General features: G+C 34.9%; 1 protein-coding gene across 5 annotated transcripts in view; it reads right to left on the bottom strand.

Annotated features, from left to right (window-relative positions):
- Positions 1-25,157, bottom strand: part of LOC143256027 (A-type potassium channel modulatory protein DPP6-like) — a 367,278-nt gene that overhangs the window by 110,889 nt on the left and 231,232 nt on the right. Inside the window, exon 1 of one of the 5 annotated variants that reach the window (XM_076512604.1) lies at positions 17,310-17,345. The exons of 3 other annotated variants lie outside the window; for them this stretch is intronic. In XM_076512604.1, coding sequence (XP_076368719.1) covers positions 17,310-17,330 — 21 coding nt within the window. In that variant the 5' untranslated portion in view covers positions 17,331-17,345. Of the gene's footprint in view, positions 1-1,058; positions 1,335-17,309; positions 17,346-25,157 lie in introns of those variants that run through there. One more of the 5 variants, XM_076512602.1, reaches the window with a different exon arrangement.

Raw genomic sequence — 25,157 nt, 5'->3', positions numbered from 1 at the left:
CTGCAAACTTTAGACTGATATCAACGCAAATTGTACAGCTTTACATTAAGAAAGCGCCACTATACAGCTTTTCTAAATAAACACAACAATGATGTAACCAAGTGGAAGTAATGCTAATAGAATGCTGGAGTTCGCCTATTTCTATATCAAACATGTTGATCTAACAAGTGTTGTATTAACATTATGTTAAAGCATTCAACCGTAAATACAATTAAGCAGGCATATAACGCCTCTGTTATATCTTTGTGCGATGCAGAAATCAAGTTCCAATTTATCTTTTATTGTTAACGCTACAACAGTTGTTACCATAAGAAGGAAAAGGCTTCAAACAATATTAAAGCAATAGTTCCCATATCCGTTTATAACTTTATGTCATAGTGATTCCTTAGTACATTAACCTAACAATTAGCACTAGGATCCAGGCTCGTTTGGCTTTTATTCAAAGCTACTTATATTACATTTTGTTTGTGGATACATGACTTTGTTGGTAACTGGGCTCTTAACGACAAACCAGTTATACAAAAAAAAAAGAAAAAAAACGTATACAAAACTGTCAATGCTACAATTAAACCTACTAATTATTGTTAACCCTCTCTCCTGTAGTTTACATAGAAATGACAGGTTTTATACTGAGTGTTGTAATAGGTAAAAACATAAAATTACTCGAAACAATACAATATGTGATCCTTAATGGTAGTACAAATAAGTCGACAGTTCGAGGGTTAAGAAATAATCTCAATTTATGAACTATATGACACAATTATAATCTTACAATGAACGTTTTGTTTTACGTTTAAACTTTTAAAAACAAAACATTTTCTTCTATTATAAGCTACTGTGCAACAATGTGTTATGTGTAGTTTCCCTTTGCATTGTTGTAAACTGTGCTCTAAGATGCACTATATACACATACAATACATACACACACACAAAATCAAGTTTTATAATAAAACCAAGCACCTAGGAGACCAAATCTTATGTATTTGGAGTAACTTAGAATATTCTATTTTCTGTGACGTGTAATCACGCAGTTCAAGGATCATCTTGATTAAACCTACCGACGATGTTTCAGCAGGTACTTGTGTCTGACTCGACTGTCCATTCGAAGAGGCCGTCTTTTGTTGTGCGTTCGCCATACTTAAGTCGTGTCGTACAATATTGCGAAATTACATTTATTGTCACTCAATTCTCAGTAGAGGTTTTACACAAAAGTTGGTGCTGGAAGTGGCACAAGTTGGGAGGTATCTAAGCCCACGTCCTCCTTGGATGGCTGCCTAGCCTCGAGTGAATAAACGAGTTTTATATTCGTATCTTGATATGTCGTTCCGCGTTTCTCTCTGCTGAGAAATAGCCGGTTCTGTTTCCAGAAAAACTCGACTGGTGGCGTTCCACAATATTTGGAACATGGAAACTTAGCTTCAAGCTAAACCAGGTCATTTGCTGCTCGCGAAACAATTATATGATAGTGTTAGACGAGTTTGTTAAGTCAAAAACATTTGAAAGAGTTAGGAAAAAAAATTATAAAGTGTAGAACAATCATCCTTTGAGATGTCCTTAATAAATAAGCGATTAAGTACAATAATCATAAGTGTAAACAAGTATTACTGACGTAAAATAGTATATATGGTGTGTGTCAGTCAAGCCAAAACAAAAATAGAATTCGGAGTTATACTACTCAGTTTAGAGAACTAATTGGGATCCTTCATACTAGTATAATTCGTCCACTAATTAATGCCTTACCACCATAATGGGAATGCTAACTTCAAGAAACAAGTTTATCTAATTTATTTATCCCCAATTTTTACGTTGTATGCATTTTTTATTGAATTTTCTTCTTCTTTACTTGGGGCCTGGCATGGCCAAAAGCATAAGGCGTGCGACTCGTAATCCGAGAGTCGCGGATTCGCGCCCGCGTCGCGCTAAACACGCTCACCCTCCCAGCCGTGGGGGCGTATATGTGACGGTCAATCCCACTATTCGTTGGTAAAAGAGTAGCCCAAGAGTTGGCGGTGGGTGGTGATGACTAGCTTCCTTCTCTCTAGTCTTACACTGCTAAAGTAGGAACGGCTAGTACAGATAACCCTCGAGTAGCTTTGTGCGAAATTCCAAAAACAAACAATCTTCTTTACTTTGGACAGCAGGTTACCTTCCCACAGCTGTCTGCAGGCAGTGAAGGGTGACATAGATGTAGGACGTTATGGGATTAAGCACCCGCATCTCACTCTCCTAATTTCTAATATATATTATTATTACTTTAACTTCTATTGCTATTCCTTCATTGTATTCCTTTATGCCAGACTGGCGAACGGAGCTTAAGGCTAATAGACGGAATAATAGACGGCTAATATCCCCACCGCAATGTGGGCCCTACTTCAATAGTCACCTCCAAAACCTAGGGTTAGTCACCTCCAAAACCTGGGGTATATTTTATATCCCATATTATAGCTTGTACTCTAAGGATCCTTTCAATTGGGGCAACATTTTTTTAGTTTCTATTTTCATTTAGGCTTGTATTTGGTTATAACAACCTAACATTAATCAAAGGAGTAGATTTGATGTTTTTAACGTTGTCCTGCCTTTCAGTTTTTGTTTTTTACTTAAGTATTAATATTATTTTTTTACATATATATACATACATATATATACATACATATATATATGTATATATATTCAATGCACATCAGTATTTAAATATTTAAACTTTATAGTTATGAATGCTCTTCATAAAGAACGTCGTAGCCTAGAGATTTGTGCTTTGGACCCGAAGTAAAAGGTTTGTGGGTTTATAGTTCTTCGGCGCTATGTCGTTGAGTTCTTTCACAAGACACTTTACCCAAATCACTTAGCCTACCCAGCTGTAAAATGAATGTCAGCTGGGGATAAAACCCGCGATGAAATGACATCCAAGCGTAATTTAAAAACACTCTTCTGCTGGGACTATTTGAAAGCGAGTTCAGCATGAGAATAATTTATCCTTTTCTTAAGAGGGTTCGTTGGAAAGAAAATGTACTAATTTACCAATAAATAACAGTCCAGGTAGTGTACATACATCTATGTATTTATAGATTATAACCGAGGCCGGCATGGCCAAGCGTGTTAAAGCGTGCGATTCGTAACCTGAGGGTCGCGAGTTCGCATCCCCGTCGCACCAAACATGCTCGCCCTTTCAGCCGTGGGTGCGTTATAATGTGACGGTCAACCCCACTATTCGTTGGTAAAAGAGTAGCCCAAGAGTTGGCGGTGGGTGGTGATGACTAGCTGCCTTCCCTCTAGTCTTACACTGCTAAATTAGGGACGGCTAGCACAGATAACCCTCGAGTAGCTTTGTGCGAAGTTCAAAAACAAACAAACAAACATTATAACCAATCAAATCATGCTATCATGATATGCTACTGATGAGCAGGATAAGTTTTGTTTAAGGACTATTTTATAACTTACTTAAACAAGAAAGACTTAACACTGAATTACTAAATCTGAAGATATTATTCTACGTATTATAATGCCTATTCTACCTTTTACTGCAACATAAGCTATAGTAACAGTCTCACTACCCTCCCTCCCCGCAAAAAATAAATAAATAAAGAGATTGATGTTTATTTACTACACATTAAACTTTAAGTTCACCTTTCACAATATTGGAGTTCGAATGTGGCATCCGAATATATAATTACGATAGCATATCACAACGTTCCTTTTTAGCCTCCCTTGCATTAATCTATGCAAATTAAGTTATCTAATTCAACACTCCAGTAGTCTAGAGAACACATGTAGTAAACAAGTTTTTGGACAAATTCTCCACAAATAAAAGTTTGGAAAGAGCCACAATCTGGTATGATTACTCGATTTACATCCTTCATTTTAAAGGTTGCATAAATCACGTGTTCTGAATGATAATTCAAACTTCCCTGCTGACCCACTTTATATACTACCCGATGACAAACCGTGAAGGCTTCAGAAAACAATGAAAAACAGAAAGAAACACGTTGTTTTTATACAATCCATTAGTAAGCATAACCGCTTTGTTTTCCAAATATATTACGGTAAATATGAATTTCACATTTAGAAACAAATGCCAAAGAAAGGATATTAAATACGTTGGTTTTTAACACAAACTCTAATTATGTTATTCCTGAGAGCTTGTTTTTTAATATTATGTTCGTTTGTTGTTAAGCGCAAATGTACACAATGGACTATCTGTACTTACATTTTGTAATGTAACAAGTATTCGTTGCAAAATACACTTACTTTATACACTCCAGTTAAGTTTAATACACGAATATGATATCATTATTTATAAGAACACTACGAAAAGTTGAAAAAACAATTATAAAAACGTAGAAAGTTTTAAGTTAAAGCCAAAGTGAGAAAACGAGAAATATTTCAGATTAATGTAACAATTACAATTCCGTAAAATAGCTATCACATTCATATACCGCCATCTGTAGTCAATAACAGTTAAAACGTAATAATGTGTAAAGAAATATTTCGCCAAGCAAAATATATACGTATATTTCGTGTTTCTTTTTATAGCTATTCTCCAGCTACTAATGAGCTGTAAAACAATACACTGTCTATAAAGTAGTCTACACAACAATTTCGTAAATCAGAACAGAAAAGATCAAATGATAATACACATACATGACTACTTGTGATGGCTGTTACCTCAGGAATAACACAGATAGATAATGGGCAGCTAACCAACACTACCCACCGACAATTCTTGGGCTATTCTAATCGAATAGTGGAATCCACTTTCACATTATAACACCCTTAAGGTTTAAAAGGCGAACACGTTTGAAGATAGAATTCGCGTGCCCTGACCATCATGCTGGTTCACTATGAAAAAAATAATTTATTATCAACAGACATAATTATAAAATAAAATATTGTAAGTATAAAAAAAAAAGAAAATTGTGCGTAAAAATGAATAAGGGTGAAAACATATCAAAACATGTGACACCTCCTATACAGTATGCTGACGAGGTCACTCGCCCAAATCCAGGACTCGTTAGATAGTTGTACCGATATATTACCAGTGTGTGTTATTATAGCAAAGTCACATCGGGCTATCTGCTGTGCCTACCGAGAAGATTCGAATCCCTGAATTTCGCATTGTAAATCTGTAGACTTACCGCTGTTCCAGCGGGGAGCAACCAGATGCTAACAGCCAGTGTGGTCCCTAGAAAATCAACATGCGCCAAAAAACACAACACTTGCATTTTATCGTTCAAAGATTAGAGATGGCGTTTATGAAGAAAACGTAATTTTAAGTAAGAGGTATGAAATGGTCCATTTAGTAGAAGAGGACGAAGACATGACTTATCAGTATGAAAGTTGAACAGAGATAATGAACTTCAGAATAAAAAACTTTTCTCCAACAGACAGAAAATATTACAATATTGAAAGTATTTTGACATATAAACTGAAAACTAATATTTTGTATGTTTCAAATATATTTTTTTAAACCGTGACATGGGATTTGATTATTTAGTACGCAAGTGTACGGACAAGCAAGTGTCGCGATTCATTATTATTCAGAATATAAGCGATTCTAGGAGGGGGCCTCGACTCGCAATACGGCTGTTGCGGGTTCGAATACCCTCACCGCACATGATCATAATCTCAGACATGAGGGCGTTATAATATTACAATTAATTTCACTTTCTGCTGATAAAAGAGTAACCAAGAGTTGGTGATGAGTGATGCTCACCTTTCCTCTTATAAGCCACTTCTTACCAGTAGTGACGACTAACGCAAACAACCGTCGAGAACTTTTGCGTGAAATTCAACACAAAGAAATAAAATAAAATAAAAATAACTGACTATGTTCACAACTAGCTCTGAGGTGGGAAACACATACTTACAACGACAGACGATGACTAAATTAAAATTTCTACAACGCTCAAATCAGTAGATTAAGCTACCGAACGTACGACATCAACGTGTTGAGTGGCGGAAACAAAAAATACGTCAATGGAAGTTGTGTTTCTTGAATTTCACGCAAGGTTCCTCGAGGGCTTTTTCTGCGTTAGCGGTCCATAATGTAAGTAATGAGGTAGAGAAAATACAACTAAATAGCACCACCCTCCACCAAGTTTTCATCTACCTTTTGTTAAACAACGAATACTAGAATAGACAAACACATTAAACATCCTCACGGCTAAAAGGACGAGTGCCAGACAAGAATAAAAAGCTTTCTGAACAGCAGTCATGGCGTGGTTCAGGTTAACTTTAATGATATACTTAACAAGTAGAAAGTTCTTTGTTTGGTTTTTCTATTCCTTACGAAAAGCCTTCCGGTGGGTCGGCCAGCGGTAAATTTACTAAATTAAACACTTAAAATCAGGGGTTCGATTCCCCGCGGTGAAGAGATGCAAATTATTCATTTTGTAGTTTTGCGTTAAAAACACAGAAAACCTTGCGAAAGGGTTTATGAATGAGATTCTGAAACATTTGAAATTCAAAAACGCTTACAGAGAATTTTATTCTGAAATGTTACCATTATAACTTAAGAGACCAAGAGAGATGTAACTTAATGGTAGGTCAACCAGTTTACCAGAGTTTGCTTTTGTTTAACGAGTACAGTAATGATGAAGAACTTAATCAGAGTATACAGACAGGTATTAAAGCACCAAAGTGCAACTTACACATACGACAATTATAGTGACAATTTAAAACTCAGTCAAAATAAGTAAATTTGCAAGCATAATTTTGGCTGTTGTGTGTTCTGTGCTAATGAAGAAAGTAAGCTATAAAATATGGTTCGGGGGGGTTTGTTTGTTTGTCTGTTAAGCACCAAGCTACACAATGGGATATCCATGCTCTGCCCAATACGGGTATGAAAACCTGATTTCTAGCGCTGTGAGTCCGCAGTGACACCACCGAGCCACTGGTGGGAAGGGGCGTAACATGTATTCGTGCAATCAATGTCTTAGTTAAAATAAGCTATAAAATGAATACAATGAAAACCTCATAATTCTAATTTTCTAATTTAAAAAAAGAAAAGAAAAGATAGGAAGAGGAAATCGCCATTACTGTTGTTTAGATATTATTACTCCACTGTTGTTTAGATATTATTACTCCACTGTTGTTTAGATATTATTACTCCACTGTTGTTTAGATATTGTTACTCCACTGTTGTTTAGATATTATTACCCCACTGCTGTTTAGATATTATTACTCCACTGTTGTTTAGATATTATTACTCCACTGTTGTTTAGATATTACTCCACTGTTGTTTAGATATTATTACTCCACTGTTGTTTAGATATTATTACTCCACTGTTGTTTAGATATTATTACTCCACTGTTGTTTAGATATTATTACTCCACTGTTGTTTAGATATTACTCCACTGTTGTTTAGATATTACTCCACTGTTGTTTAGATATTACTCCACTGTTGTTTAGATATTATTACTCCACTGTTGTTTAGATATTATTACTCCACTGTTGTTTAGATATTATTACTCCACTGTTGTTTAGATATTACTCCACTGTTGTTTAGATATTACTCCACTGTTGTTTAGATATTATTACTCCACTGTTGTTTAGATATTATTACTCCACTGTTGTTTAGATATTATTACTCCACTGTTGTTTAGATATTATTACTCCACTGTTGTTTAGATATTACTCCACTGTTGTTTAGATATTATTACTCCACTGTTGTTTAGATATTATTACTCCACTGTTGTTTAGATATTATTACTCCACTGTTGTTTAGATATTATTACTCCACTGTTGTTTAGATATTATTACTCCACTGTTGTTTAGATATTATTACTCCACTGTTGTTTAGATATTACTCCACTGTTGTTTAGATATTATTACTCCACTGTTGTTTAGATATTATTACTCCACTGTTGTTTAGATATTACTCCACTGCTGTTTAGATATTATTACTCCACTGTTGTTTAGATATTATTACTCCACTGTTGTTTAGATATTATTACTCTACTGTTGTTTAGATATTACTCCACTGTTGTTTAGATATTATTACTCCAGATATTACTCCACTGTTGTTTACTCCACTGTTGTATAGATATTACTCCACTGTTGTATAGATATTATTACTCCACTGTTGTATAGATATTATTACTCCACTGTTGTTTAGATATTATTACTCCACTGTTGTTTAGATATTATTACTCCACTGTTGTTTAGATATTATTACTCCACTGTTTAGATATTACTCCACTGTTGTTTAGATATTACTCCACCGTTGTTTAGATATTATTACTCCACTGTTGTTTAGATATTATTACTCCACTGTTGTTTAGATATTATTACTCCACTGTTGTTTAGATATTATTACTCCACTGTTGTTTAGATATTATTACTCCACTGTTGTTTAGATATTATTACTCCACTGTTGTTTAGATATTACTCCACTGTTGTTTAGATATTATTACTCCACTGTTGTTTTTAGATATTACTCCACTTGTTTACATGTTACTCCACTGTTGTTTAGATGTTACTCCACTGTTGTTTAGATATTATTACTCCACTGTTGTTTAGATATTATTACTCCACTGTTGTTTAGATATTACTCCACTGTTGTTTGGATATTATTACTCCACTGTTGTTTAGATATTATTACTCCACTGTTGTTTAGATATTACTCCACTGTTGTTTAGATATTACTCCACGGTTGTTTAGATGTTACTCCACGGTTGTTTAGATGTTACTCCACTGTTGTTTAGATGTTACTCCACTGTTGTTTAGATATTATTACTCCACTGTTGTTTAGATATTATTACTCCACTGTTGTTTAGATATTATAACTCCACTCTTGTTTAGATATTATTACTCCACTGTTGTTTAGATACAAATACATATTTCGCTGTGCTCTCACAAAAAAAGTAACGAATTACAAAGATATGAAAAGCAAGATGTGGGGAGGTGTTTGAAACAAGTAAGTTAATCTTGTCAGAATTATCTAATAAACTTGTGCTTAAACAATCGTTAAAACCCATCAAACCACCCAACCCCACCCCGGTGACAGAGCCTGATACTGCACAAAATGTGGTTTCGATAGTCGTGGTGGGTAGAGCACAGATTAGCCCACTGTGTAGCTTTGTGCTTAACTGCTAAGAGACAAAACCTTTAATAAAATTTAGTCTCACATATGACAGGTAAAACCCAGAAAGCCTCCATTACCACGACTACTAAAGAAAGGTCGTAGAGTTCAGGTGCGTGGTGCCAATGCTCTAAGTTGAACGAAACAAAATATAAAAGAATGACTTAGTAGATGAAACGTTCTATCACGCGAAACTACAGTCTGTGATCGTTATTTATTGGCGTCTCAAACTGTCTCAAAAAACTAGAATGAGCTGGAAGAATCAACCACTACATTGTTATTTGGATAGGTTCACCTCTCATATGGACACTTCTATTAAGGAAATGGTCTTTCAAAAACATTTACATCTTCACGTAGCTGATCTAGTCAGTAATCCTAGTACGACAAACGAACCAACCATGAAAGGACATAAAAATACCAAGGGGAAGTGGCCAAATAGAATCTGCAACTGTCTCGTTAACAAGGCTAGAAGTACGCGAATCTGTTCGTCATACGAAAACAAGTGGGCCAATCCTTGCAAAGATGAATAATTATGAACACTTTCTTGCCTGCAAAAATGTTCATGTTTTTAAGCTAAAATAGAAAAGGTTACAACTCAACTATCTGCTTTATAAGAAACATATTACTAATATTGAGAGACGCATAATTAATTAGAAGCTTAAGTTCACTAGTATGAATGACGTTTGTGTGAAAATACTAACACTTGATAACAATGGCGTACACTTTAAGGGACAACTTTCAGAAAATGAAAGTTTGGACGAGTTTATAAAAAGGGTCAATATATATCTTAGTAGAATAAGATTAAACCAAAGGTGATGTCACGATTGGGACGTTTTGTCGTCCTTTTCTCTGCCTGAGCACGTATATACATGGATGTATATATATCCACGTATATACATGGATGCAAATGACCCTCGCAAAAACATTTTCTCGTGGGAGTGGAGGGGGGGATCTGAAGTAATGCCATCCCTCTAACTGAAACCTCTCTTCTTCAACTCACCAAGAAAGCTACATCCCATTAAGCTGGAATTGCTGAAGACAACCACGAGTATCTCAAGTATCAAACCAATGTCATAGAGGCTGTAAGAAGAATATGTCACAGACGTGAGAGACATTTTGGAATTCACTGCAACGACCAGACTGCTGCCTAAAACTTAAAAGTGTGGATGTAAAGTGAATAAAAGTTGCATGTAGGGGAAAATTTCAATATACAGCCTTATGTAAGTGTAGTGGGGAATAAGGACAGTCAAAGACACATACATCTTAGAGTATTTGTACTGTTACCACATCTTTTAACAACGTCCTTTATTTCCGCAATATTTGGACACTGATGACCAGATAGGATTTGTAAACATTTGTGTTAAAACCAGACCTCTGTAAACAATGAAAGAACTTCAACTGATTATTTTTTAATATACCCATGTCCAAACATTAAAACACCGTATACGAAGAACTATTGGTAATTTTGTACATTTTCACATTTTTGGAGACAGTCTTGCAAGTTAGACCGGTCTTTTAAAGTTATTCAGCAGGTTATACGCTTTCAACATGTCTCATTTGATGTAATATTGACACAAAAAAATACTAAATGTTGAATAAATACTGATACTATTATACATCTTCAAGATCTCTGGTGGCTATGTTCAAAATGGCGGTCATCTTGAAGCTATCGAGTCGATCCATATCTAAAATTATCCAGGACTATAACTACCAAATTTGGAGCTTTCACCACAGAGCACCTCAGTTCCCTTCAAAATCTGCTTATCTACATGGGAAAAGTTTTGTTTTACTTAACTAAACAGAAGGGAAGGACGAGATTAGCAAAATTGCATCTCATATGTGTTGTCTTTCTAATGTATTACTTTTGACTCAGAAAAGGAAGTTAGGTTGTCTGCAATACAGCATGACATCTTTATACATTTCAACCAGTGCACCTAGAATAACTGTGACATTAAGGTGCCAAGTGCTTGTCATGCGCTTTCACGCACGTGTCAACCTTTTGCTGCAAACTATTCTAGTGTGTTTTGAAACAGTTTTATGACCAACACAGTTTAGGAATGCAGAATAAATATACATAAATGGTGTAAATAAAGGTGAACAAGTCTAAAAGAGCAAGGTCAAATGTCACAAATAACAAAAGCAAAGAGAAAAGTGTGGTAATGGACAGTAAACCTATAGTTCGATCCATTTCAAATGCTAAGTAATAAGAAAGCAAAGAATGTAGATATGTTTTACGAGTAAGAAAGTCCTTCAACTATCTGCTTTTATTATTATATTAGTCCTAGACTTCAACTATCTGTTTTTATTATTATATTAGTCCTACACTTCAACTATCTGTTTTTATTATTATGTTTGTCCTACACTTCAACTATCTGTTTTTATTGTTATATTAGTCCTACACTTCAACTATCTGTTTTTATTGTTATATTAGTCCTACACTTCAACTATCTGTTTTTATTATTATATTAGTCCTACACTTCAACTATCTGTTTTTATTGTTATATTAGTCCTACACTTCAACTATCTGTTTTTATTATTATATTAGTCCTACACTTCAACTATCTGTTTTTATTATTATATTAGTCCTACACTTCAACTATCTGTTTTTATTATTATGTTAGTCCTACACTTCAACTATCTGTTTTTATTATTATGTTAGTCCTACACTTCAACTATCTGTTTTTATTATTATGTTAGTCCTACACTTCAACTATCTGTTTTATTATTATATTAGTCCTACACTTCAACTATCTGTTTTTATTATTATATTAGTCCTACACTTCAACTATCTGTTTTTATTATTATATTAGTCCTGCACTTCAACTATCTGTTTTTATTATTATATTAGTCCTACACTTCAACTATCTGATTTTATTATTATATTAGTCCTGCACTTCAACTATCTGTTTTTTATTATTAGTTTTTATATTTTGTGCAAGATTTCATTTTATTCTAAACTTTACTAACGTGTTATTTCCGACATGCTGTCTATTTGTGTGTTCCCGTTCTATTTTCGGAGAAGTGAAAGAAACAAGGTTGTTAGGTTGTTAACACTGCAAAAACGTATGTAGCTATATTTACATTTTTTAAGCTCTAACAGAATTTCGGTTTTAGAGCATAATAGGACAATTTAAAACCTAGTTAGTGTTACCTGATGAAAAAAAGACGAACTTTTCTTGGCAACCCAATTGACATGAATTAAAATAGGTTCCAATCATAAGACACTTGTTATAATTTGATCGTTTTCGGGGCGAGAATTACAGCCCTTATCTCCTCAAAGCTCCAGAGAATTGCCGACTCTCACAAAGTGCTGGAAGGAATTTCTAAACTTAATGTTAAAATTGAACATTTAAGGAGAGCAGAATGTGGGTTTTAGTAAACGGTATCTCCGCTAAGCTGAAATATATTAAAATATTATTCTCCGGGTGTTTTCTATTACATGTAAATAGCAAGAAACAAAGTAGACATAGCCAGTAATAGATTTACTTCCCATTGATGTCTATGAAATGAAGTCACATAACAGATGTCAGTAGTGACTTCCCTAAAGTGACTGTACTATATGACTTCTGCGGTTAATTATTAATTAATAAAGTTAATTTAAAATATTAACATAGAGCTAAATGAGTTTTTAGAACGAGGGCCAGGTATAAAAATATTGCTCAGAGCAAATAGAAACTGATTATATGATTATACTGTTTTTGGGGACAGTTCTAGGCTCTTATTGTTAAGTGTGTGTGTGTGTGTGTGTGTGTGTGCGTGCGCATGGGTATTTTGGGGATCCTGGAAGATGAGATATTTTAAACGTTGCATGTCACATGCCAGTTAATGAAACAACTTAGTAAACAGCCTGGAATATGCAGTTGCATTTTCCACTGCTTAAAACTCGATAAATATGTACAATTTTTTTTTACAAGAATTTCGAGGCAAGTTCCCCATGCCCCGTTAATGATTGATGCTCTAAATTATCATTCTTAAAGTAGAAATGAATGTAACTTATTGTGTATTTAAAACCGACTGGTATAGTAAGAGAAGGCACAAATAGAGGAGCGAACAACGTTTTGACCTTCTTCGGTCATCATCGGGTTCACAAAGAAAGAAAGGGTTACTGACCGATAGCTGACCACATGTTTGAAGGCGGTTTTGTAATTGAGTGTAGGAATGTAGAGGGCGTGCTTAAATGTTGGATATATTTATTAATATAGGTATAAAGGTGTTCCTTTGTATTGGTTTATTTTGGGCTTGAGTTGTTGTATAAGTAAGGCTTCTTTAATTCTGCGTTTGTTTATGTTTGTTTCTTTATTTAGTATTTAGGTGTTTTCTATGGTTATGTTTATTTGATTTGCAGTGTTCGAAAACGTGTGAAGCTGACCTTTTGTGTTCTTTGAATCTGGTTTCCATTTTTCTACTTGTTTCTCCAATATAGAAGTCGTGGCAGTTATCACATTGTATTTTATAAATAATGTTGGTGTGGTGTTTGTCAGTGTAGTTTTTACATAGTATAGACCTCAGTTTTGTGCCTGGTTTTTGAATAAATTTAGTATTAACTGGAATGTCATATTTTGTTATTAGTTTTTGCCAAATGTTGGTTATTTTTCTGCTGATGTCGGGAATATATGGTATGCAGCAGTATATGGTTTCGTGATTTTTTGATTCGTGAGATATATTTACTTTCGTTGGTTGATTTTACTTTCTGTCTAGGTGTGTGCATATAATGTTTTCTGTGGTTTGTGGAGGAAACTTATTGATGTTGATGAAGTATTGTTTTATTTTGTCTAATTCATCATTAATTTTATCTGGTGATCATCGTTTTATGGCTGTGTTTATGTGGTTTCCTAGTATGTTGAATTTTTGTTTTGTTTCATGTGCTGAGTCCCAAGAAATGTATAGTCCAGTACGGGTGATTTTTCGGTAGATTCCTGTTTTAAATTGTGTATCGGTTCTTGTAATTTTGAGGATAAGAAATGATATTTGATTGCTTTCTTCCTGTTCACATGTGAAGTTAATGTTGGGATGTATAGAGTTAGTTTCAAATCTAACCTTAATCAGCTTAATCAGTAACTGTAATGATTATTTTAGTTAAGGAAATCTTTTACAATTTCTCAGATTTCTTTTACATTTATCTCGGATCGTAAATGTCGAGAAAGATATCTTAAGTTAATGCGTAAGTGCAGTTAGACAGAACTATAATTGTCTTATTCGTTTACGCTTTTCGCAAACATACAGTTTAGGTTTCATTTACACCAGTTTATTAAGTCTAACATTTAAGCAAAGTTTTATAAAGAAAAAGCAGATATTAAGTGCAAAAGTAATTGTTTTTCTTTTTTTTTTTAATTTCGCGCAAAGCTATTCAAGAGCTATCTGCGCTATCCGTCCCTAATTTAGCGGTGTAAGACTAAAGAGAAGGCAGCTAGTGATCACCACCCACCACCAACTCTTGGGCTACTCTTACCAGTGAATAGTGGGATTGACCGCACTTTATAACGTCCCCACGGCTGAACGAGCGAGCTTGTTTGGTGTAACGAGTATTCGAACCCACGACCCTCGAGTGTCTTAACTACCTGGCCATGCTAGGACTAAGTAATCTGAATACAGAGTAATATCCACTTGTGAAAGTTGGCAATTATGACTGTAGCAGTTTATTACACCATTAGTTTTGAGAAAGATCCGATGTCATACCACTATTTACGTGTTGTTGTTGTTTTTTGTTTTTTTACAGAATTTTTGCGCAAAACTAAACAAAATGCTACGTGCGCACAGCCGTCACAAATTTTGAACTGTTACCCTACAGAAAACCCAGTTAGTCAATAGCACCCACCGACAACTGTTGAACTGTTTTGGTCTGATCAATTAGTGGGACTTGACCACTCTTAAAACGCAACCACGGCTACACAGTCAGACGTACGATTGTTCCGGCCATGTGACATGAAACCTCGGATTCTTTCTCCAAACATACTAACCACTTCGCCAAGACCGGCTCAATACCACTGGTACCAGGATTTTTTTTTAAATCCTTAACAGGGACAGTACACGTGATTATGACGACATTCATATTTTTTAGAACTATACTGTTTAGTAAGTACAATTTCAGACTTCAGATTATGTTTTCTTAAAACTTTCTGAACCTAAAGTTAGGCAAAGTATTAAGAGCGCTCGAGTTGCAATCTGTATGCCGCTATCCAACCAACCTTACTCGCTCTTTCAGTCGTGGAGGCATTATAATTTGACAGTCAATTCCACTTGGTGAAAGAGTAGCCGAAGAATTGGCGGTCAGTGGTGACGTTTAGTTGCTTTGTCCTTAGTCTTTAACTTGAAAATTAGGGACTTTTAGTTTTGCGCGGAATTTAAACTAAACCTAAAGTTAAATCTATGTTGTTTATTTCAAAATCCAACATCCCGTTCATAACAACTAATTATAAACTTCATTGTTTTCATAACTCCAGTTCCTGGATTCATTCCTAAAGCGCTGAAATCAAGTTATCTTGGCCATCACTTATCTGTTAAAAAGTGTTTTTCTTAGCTCCGGATTTCAGCATTGAAAGTTCGTTAACTTTCATATCACCCTCTGGGAAACCCGAAATAATAAACGGATCCGAGTAAAAGGAAGTTTTAACATTTGTGAACATAAAATGATCTTTATTAGTATGAGGAGTTTTTATTTTATACCATTGAAGTGACAAAATATTTTAATCAAAAGGTTTGTTTGTTTAGAATCTCGCGCAAAGCTCCATAAAGACTATCTGCGCTAACCGTCCCCAATTTAGTAGTGAAAGACTTAGAGGAAAGGCGATTAGCCATCACCAGCCACCGCCAACTCTTGGGCTACTCTTACTAAATAATAGGGTGATTGACTATCACATTATAACGATCCCATGGCCAAAAGGGCGAGCATGTTTGGTGGAACGGGGATTCGAACCCGCGACCCTTAGATTGCTCGTCTTGAGCTCTCAGCATCTGACCATGCCGGGCCTAATTTAAAAGTAATTGTCCTGTTCGTTCTCTCTCTCTCTTTCTCTGAAACGTTATTTCAACTGACTCCATAATATTGGTAGGAAATTAAATTTGTGAAGAACTACATTTAGCTATCACTAATATTTCAAAGTTTAGTTCCAGTTCTACCCTAATCATCCTCATGTTAACACAGTTTTTCTATAACTTTCGAATTGTATCTTTTACTCCACTAAATTAACAATAACTGGTCTGTAAGCAAGTAATTGTTTGTTAATTTACTACTGTTAGCGAAATGTGCCTCTTTTTACACAAGTGTTAACCCTATCAGCGGGTCAGAAAGTAAATAGACTAATCTTCGGCTAAAGCATCATGAAAAATTTAAAATGTACGTTTTCTCCTAAAGTACTTGTCGTCTGAAGTTATTTAGAGTTCACTTTGAATTAATATTCACAAATACCATTTTGTTTCCGAGTCGGTTTTTGTTAATTTATTCCTGCTTGTGTAACGTGCTTTCCTATTAAAAAAGCATTTATATATATTATTATCACTACGGAATTGTAATATATACATATAGGCTAGGCTTATATATGACAATTATTATCTTTTACAAATTAATTGCACAGAAAAATAAAAATTTGAGAATACGTCACATTCTTATCGCTAGCTACATATAGTCTCGCCATCTGTCGTCACGCACATTAGTTACACTATTTTAAAATTATCAACAAGGGGTCGCACCCACAATTAATCTATGTATATCCGTTCCTTCTTAATTATAGTTAGTAAAATTTTCTCCTTATTTACACGTTACTTTTAGTTAAGATTTAGGTTTCAATTCAGAAACCAGGGCTACGTGAAAAAAAAATCAAATTATTTGCAATCTAAATCGTAAATATTCAATTACAGTATAAACTAACTGGTCAAATGAACCATTATCATGTTGTCATTTGCGTTTGAGGTCAGCCATTTAAAACATATTCTGCAGAGATAAAAATTTTCCAAAGCCACCTACTAGTACAACTAAAACCTTGAATTTGTTGTACATTTAGCATATACTACTCACACAATACTTGATTTATAGCACACTTCAACTAATATGTTCACAGAGCCATCGTTACAATTTGAACTTTCAAAACCGCCAATGTTAATACCTTTAACGTTAATCAACTAAACCTTTGTAAGACATCACCAAATCGTCCTAGTTCAAAAGCTCTATTTGATACTTTCTATTTTACCAATAGAAGATTACATCTACTATCTGTAAATATTTCTATGGTGTACCTCACACTCCCAGCGTAGCATCACCTACTTCAGAGGGTCCCCACGTTGGGCAGCAGTAAGTGTTGGAAATTACAATTCTAAAATCAGGGACTCGATTCCTCTCTGTGGACACAACAGATAGTCAATGTGGTTTTGCTAAAATAAAACACGCACGCGCATACTTCGATGGCTACTGTTTTAGACCACCTGCTCTACAGGTTTCTTTCTACCTTTATAGACAGAATTTTTAAGAGCACCTGTTGCTTTGAGAATTTTCCTGGCTGACATTACACAAATAACGAACGCCATCTTTATGTGGTCTTATATAAAGGGTTTGTTTTCTCGCAAAATAAAAAAAAAGAGTGCTGTTAATCTGTACGTGAAATGAAACGGAAATGAAAACAGTCGCATATAATGATCCAAGGCGAATCGCAAAAGCATTTAATAAATTACTGTAAACGGTAAGTCCAAATACCTTTAAAATGTTTTTCTTTTCACTATTAATTATTGCGCAAGATGCCACAAATGTTAATATTACCTGGGGGCTTGTCGAGTCAGGCTGTGAAACGATATATCGTTGTTTGTGCGTTTTATAGTAAAGCCACGTCAAGCTATCTCCTGTGTCCACCGAGATGAATCGAACCCCTGATTTTAGCATTGCAAGCTTACCACTGTTCCACAGAAGGACCTTTATATCTCCCGCAGCATAATACTGGTTGTTTTTTTTTTCTGTTTTGTTTCTTAACCATAGCTGATTAAAATCTTCCCTTTGTTATATATAAACAAAAACACACACACAGTACTGGGCTTATAAGTTAAAACACAGGCCTGCAGTGGTTCAGCGGCAAATCTGAAGGCTCATAACGCTAAACACCGAATTTTGATACCAGTGGCGGAAACATTGCAGATAGCTCATTTTGTAGGTTTGCGCTTCGCAATAACAACAACAATTAAATAAGTAAAAAAGTAGACAAATTAATAATAATTTCAGATCAGTCTACATGTATGGGTAAAATATCTGTCAAAGAATTAACTTTTAATCAGAGCATGTTATGTACTTAGAATGAAACTGAGATTAATCTGAGAATCAGCATTACTAATCAAATACACGTTTCTTTTTACATAGATTAGAATGAATTATTTTAACAGTTAGTTACCGCCGACTTTAACGGTATTTTCGGTCATAATCCCAATATTACCTCTCAAGGTTTGGCCAGCTTACGAACTATAGGTTAGTCCTAGCTACATATATTGAGCTAATTAGCCGCATTACACATTTCAAACTGTGTCGAATTTGCAGCAGAAGTTCCCCCACATTACAACCAGAAATGAATATTTCTGAAGATAGAAAATAGATATATAATTTAAATACTACTTGAACTGTTCATGGAATTTTAATAATCTTAAATTTAATATAAAGAAAACAACAAGCTAAACATAACACGTATTTCAGATTAACACCCATGGGACTTTAACCGTACACTTAGCTGTTTCACTAAAAGGAATGACAGTATTAAAAACAATTACTTTTAAACTAGAAATCAGTAAATAACAAAACATTCAAAATTTTGATAAAGAAAATTAATACAATGTTTCAAAAAGTAATCTCAACATTTTTAAGTGTTAACTCCGTGAAGCGTCGTGTTCCTTCTTTGTTTAAATTTTGAGAATATCCTGCTATTTTTTGCTATTTCTAAAGACTGAAACCAGCACAGTACATAATACCACACGTACTTAAAAGGTGGAACTGAGACGAGTAATAACCTAATATTATTTGACGCCACTCAGCAAAATTAACCTCAGTGGCGGCAAGTCTAATAATACTCATAACGTCGAAAACAAGGTTTAAATTCCCTTGGTGGGTACAATAGAGATAGCTCGTGCTTAACAACAAACAAATAACGACAGTTCGTAGTATAGAGAATGCATGTGCAACATGAACATTGCAATACTAATAATATATTATTCTTTAATGATTCAGTGCGAGTAGCCAGTAATGAATGTGCAGGCCCAGCAAAATGCAGGGGAAAAATTACTGTGGCCTGGAAAAAAGTAGAAATGAAATAATAAAGTAAATTATTAAATAACATACGATACGAGTAATTTGTGGTATAACGATTAACAATACGAGTAATTTGTGGTATAACGATTAACAATACGAGTAATATGTGGTATAACGATTAACAATACGAGTAATATGTGGTATAACGATTAACAATACGAGTAATATGTGGTATAATGATTAACAATACGAGTAATTTGTGGTATAACGATTAACAATACGAGTAATTTGTGGTATAACGATTAACAATACGAGTAATTTGTGGTATAACGATTAACAATACGAGTAATTTGTGGTATAACGATTAACAATACGAGTAATATGTGGTATAATGATTAACAATACGAGTAATTTGTGGTATAACGATTAACAATACGAGTAATATGTGATATATCACCCCTTGCCGACAGCTAAAATATCCACTGTCACAGCTGACACAAGTCTGAAAACAAAGATGCAGTATAGGAGAAAATGCCATAAATGTTATTATAATATTAATGTAGTTTAATTCACCCACTTCTCTAAGTTCCCATCAACACTTGTCGGTTACAATCATGTGTAATTATGGAAAGTTAAACATGAGGAAACTGATGTATCGCTGAATTGCGAGGTTTCTTTTTTAATATTACTTAAAATACGTTATGATATAGTATTCTGTACTACACGATAGCCTTCTCTATAGTAAAATTCTGTACTACACGATAGCACATTCTATGAAATGTTCGTTAAACTGTATAAATACACCTTTTCATATACGTTTTTGCCCATATAATTCTTTAATAGTTCCCAGATTCATAATTTACATAAACTACAGTTCCACTTTGAACACCGGCAATAATATTTACAGAGAATTACACAAGACGTAACAGTGTATTATTATATGAAACATTGCCACAGAAATTATTATTGTACAATACGGCGTGCAATCAATTTTTTTTTTTTTTTATGTACTATCCAATCTATATGATGTATCATTTTACTATAGTACATCGCATCTGTAACGCTGTTATGCAACATATTACCATGTTGACGTTCACCAAAATAAACAAAGTTTCAATTGTAACTATGAACCGTTAAAAACATTTACCGATACAAACCAATTTAGGCATGGTAAGAACTGATGGTAGGGGCTCTTGACTCGCAATCTCAGGGTCACGGGTTTGAATTCTCGTCACCGAACGTACTCGTCAATTTTCTTTTACACTGCTGGACAAAATCTTAAGGCCAATGAACATAAAAAAACAAGTATGCATTTTGCGTTGTTAGACTCAACCACTTATTTGAGTAGAGCTTCGAAAGATGAAAATAAGAAAAGGGAAAATAAAAATAAACTTTTTTAGCATTTAATAGGGAAAATGTGAACACTATGAAATTAGCCTAAATACTAACTGGTCAACAGTTTAAAACCATAAGACCGAAGCGTTTATCAGTAAACACGAAACGAAATTTAGTCATTTGTGTTCAAGCATTAGTGTTGTCAACATCTCCCACTGACATCTCCTGTGTTACATTGGGTAAAAACATGGCAAAGGCTAAAACGTTAACAGAGTTTGAACGTGGCAGAATTGTCGAGCTGCAAAAACAAGGTCTCTCTCAACGTGACATCGCTGGTGAGATTGGGTGTAGTAAAACTGTTGTTGGAAATTTCTTAAAAGATCGTCGAACCAGATTATGGCCCTTACGGAAGCAGAATACAGCTCAAGAACAATAAGACGGCATGTACGAGAGAAAGACTTTAAATACCGTAAACGTCTTCAAAGGCCACGCCTCCTTCCATACCACGAAACAGCTTGGTTAAACTAAGCTGAGAAGCACCAAACATGGGAGTAGAAAAGTGGACGAAGGTTTTGTTCTCTGATGAGAAAAACTTTAACCTGGATGGTCCAGATGGCTTCCAACATTACTGGCACAATAAGGATATCCCACCGGAAACATTTTCTACACGACACAGTGGAGGATGTTCCATCATAATCCGGGGTGCTTTCTCCTTCCATAAAACAATGGAGCTTCAGGTTACATAGAGGCGTCAAACAGCAGCTGGTTACATTGGCATGTTGGAGAGAGCATCCTTATTGACTGAAGGTCCTCACTTGTGTGGAAATGACTGATCTTTCAGCAGAACAACGCTGCAATCCACAATGCCCGCAGGACAAAAGACTTTTTCACGGCGAATAACGTGATTCTTTTGGACCATCCAGCGTGTTCGCCCGAACTTAACCCCATTGAAAATGTTTGGGGGTGGATGGCAAGGAAGATCTATAGAAATGAATGTATATTCCAAACAGTGCATGATCTTCGTGATGCCATTTTCACTACTTGGAATAACATTCCAGCCAGCCTTCTGCAAACGCTTATATTGACCATGCCAAAGCAAATGAAGTTATTCGCAATGACAGCCGTGCAACTCACTATTGAGACCTCTTGTTGGGCTTTTCCTACCCTGTTTAGGACTTCTTTTTGGTATGGTCTTAAACTTTTGAACAACTAGTATTTAGGCTAATTTCATAGTGTTCACATTTTCCCTATTAAATGCTAAAAAAGTTTTTTATTTTTATTTTCCCGTTTCTTATTTCATCTTTCGAAGCTCTACTCAAATAAGTGGTTGAGTCTAACAACGCAAAATGCATATGTATGTCCGTAGAAGAGTAGAAACAGTATAAGGTTTACTTCTACCTTGTAGTCTACGGTTGCTAAATTATGGACAGCTGGCACAGATAACCCTCGTATAGCTTTGCACGAAATTTAAAACAATTAATTTTAGAACTATTCAGAATTGAGAGATAACAAAGCTTTGTAACAACGAAACTTAAAAGTTATGTTTATACAAAAAGACGTTATGTCCTCGATGTGACGCATGATTGAGCTTTTGCTTAATCACATGGCATTTTTTATATCTGAAACTAATCAAGGAGTACAGTACGTCACGTGGTTTTAAATATGAAACTTATAGTAATAAAAATTTCCCCAGTGGAAGCTTTGAAGTATTGAAGTAAAACTATATTTATAACGTGACATAATAAAACAATGCTGCAATACTGCGTGAAAACTTAAGTATATTTCTCAAAAGAACTTACATAAAATCTACTAATGTAATCAAAAATATGCTCCAAACAAGTAAAGATAAAAATATTTATATTTGCTGACTAAAGTGACAGGTAAGATATTATGCAATGTCTACTTCATTTTTCCTACCGTTTCTTCTGCAAGTCCTTCCACTGTTGTGAAGTAATATTTAGTAACAACACAACGAAAACTGGTTTGAATTCAAATTTAACCAGATCAGTGAACTGTTCGCTATATTTTACTATCACTGGTATCAAGCGATTGGTGTTTATTATCAACTCATTTAGGCCTACCGTTCATGTGAGCAGTCAACCTGGTGGTAATGTTTGGTACAACTTAATTTCATTTAATAAGTCATGCTTTGCACTTCCAGTAAATATATTTTAATCGGATAATACAAATTTTAAACAATATAACAACTTCTTTTATGCCTCTTATAAACAGAAACTGAAATAAAAGGTAAAATTATCTCAATTAATCAGACATACCAGGTCTGTTCAAAAAATACGCGGACTGTTTGAATTGCGCGGCTCCAGTTGGTTCCAGGGAGATCCACTTGGTGTCGCTAGGTTCGCACAGATCAGCTTATTACGACGCCATTTCCCGATTGCAGATATCTTCATTTGTGTATTAGCTACGCGGTTTTAAGTGAAGTGCGATTTTTTCGTTTGGCGGATTTCAGAATGAATGACCTGAAGGAGCAACGATTTGCTGTGAAATTTTGTGTTAAACTTGCGACTGAAACTTTTGCTATGCTTAACACGGCTTACGGTGATGTTGCTATGAAGCGTACGGCATGTTTCAAGTTGTATGAACGTTTTAAGGATGGTCGACAGTCCATTGAAGATGATGAGCGTCTTGGACGTCCTTCCACGTCAACTGACGACCCACACGTCGACAAAATCAACACCCTGGTGCGAGCAAATCGACGTCTGACTGTCAGGGAGCTTGCTGAAGAGTGTGGGATATCAGTTTGATCTTGTTACGAGATTTTGACCGAAAAATTGAAGATGCACTGCGTTGCTGCGAAATTTGTGCCTCAGAACTCGTGAGTTTTTGGCCAAACACTCGGTCACTGTTCTTCCCCCCCCCTACTCACCTGGCCTTGCTCATTGCGATTTTTTCTTGTTCCCCAAACTCAAAAGACCCTTGAAAGGAAAAAGATTTGAGACGATTCCCGAGATTAAGGCAAATGCGACGAAGGAGCTGGAGGACATTACAAAAGAAGCGTACCAGGACTGTTTCAACAAGTGGAAACACCGTTGGGATAAGTGTGTGCGTTGGGGAGGAGAGTACTTTGAAGGGGTCCCAGACCTGTAACTTCTAAATAAAGTACATTTTGTTTATTGACATCAGTCTGCGTATTTTTTGAACAGCCCTCGTACACAAAACTGTCTTCACTGATCCTTATTTAATATCGAATATATTTATCAATAAAATATGGGTTCTGGTGATAAAAAAAACTGCGTAAGCGAGATAATATAAAATATGGAAGAAACCACATAGTGTGAAACTTTCGCTAAATTAAAATATTTACGAATTTGAAACAACGTTTCGGGTAACAGTCTTTCACCAGGTTGGAAGTGATAACATTTAACAATAAATGTGAACAACAATAAAATAAATAAAACGTTTCTGTAGGTTAACAAAACACACATTAAATCAGTGTTTCTCAAACGTTAAGACTCGCGTACCACTTTTTGACAAATTTTCTTTTTCAAATTACAAACCCAGACCAAATTAAAAATAAAAGAAACACATCTAGTAATAAAAATTATTATCTTTAACACTCACCCATTAATACGAGGGATGTTATTGTGTCTTCTGGCACGATTGTGGAATATACAATACCGTTTTTCTATAAATTTTTAATGAAATAAAATACTTGAGAGTCTGCACCAGTCTGTAAGTTATGAAAGTACAATGTACACGTACATGGAAAGTTCAGGCAAGACTTATAATAAATTATGATTTTTTTATATTAATTGTATTGTGTACTACCTATATTATCTCCATGTGCCACCACAGTTTGTATTAAATAATTATTAGAAAAAAATTATACCAACCATTGCCGAGTGATGTGATTTAAAAAAAAAAAAATCACTTTATTAGCCACATCTTTTTCCAATAAACGAAATTATCTTTGATAATTAATCAGTCCATAGTTCGATTTCGTAGAGATTATTTTTGTAGAAAATTAACCAATAACTAAATATTTTGGAATTTCTTTAGTGGTTATTTACGTTTATTGAAATATAATTATAACAAAAACAGAGATCTTGTTAAAAATCCTGTAATAGCAACAAAGAATAAATAATGTACCCGACTGCAATTGTAATCCCCGGCATGGCCAGGTGGGTTAAGGCGTTCGACTCTTAATCTAAGTGTCGCAAGTTCGAATCCCCGTCGCACCAAACATGTTCGCCCTTTCAGCCACAAGGACTTTATAATGTTACGGTCAATCCCACCGTTCGTTGGTAAAAGAGTAACCCAAGAGTTGGCGGTGGGTAGTGATGACTAGGCGCCTTCCCTCTAGTCTTACACTGCAAAATTAGGGATGGCTAGCGCAGATAGCCCTCGAGTAGCTTTGTGCGAAATTCCAAAAACAAACAAACCTTTGAAATTTATAGTACAAATTAATAAACCGTACTGTGATGATAAACCTAATATAAAAACTAATAAACTGTCCTGCTGTAATGTCTGATGACAAATCTTAGAACAAAGTAATGAACTGTCCAGTTGTA

The sequence above is a fragment of the Tachypleus tridentatus genome, chromosome 7, assembly GCF_004210375.1.
Source record: "Tachypleus tridentatus isolate NWPU-2018 chromosome 7, ASM421037v1, whole genome shotgun sequence".
NCBI lineage: Eukaryota > Metazoa > Arthropoda > Merostomata > Xiphosura > Limulidae > Tachypleus > Tachypleus tridentatus.
The sequence above is the reverse complement of the archived record's forward strand: the minus strand, read 5'-3'. Positions and strand labels throughout refer to the sequence as shown.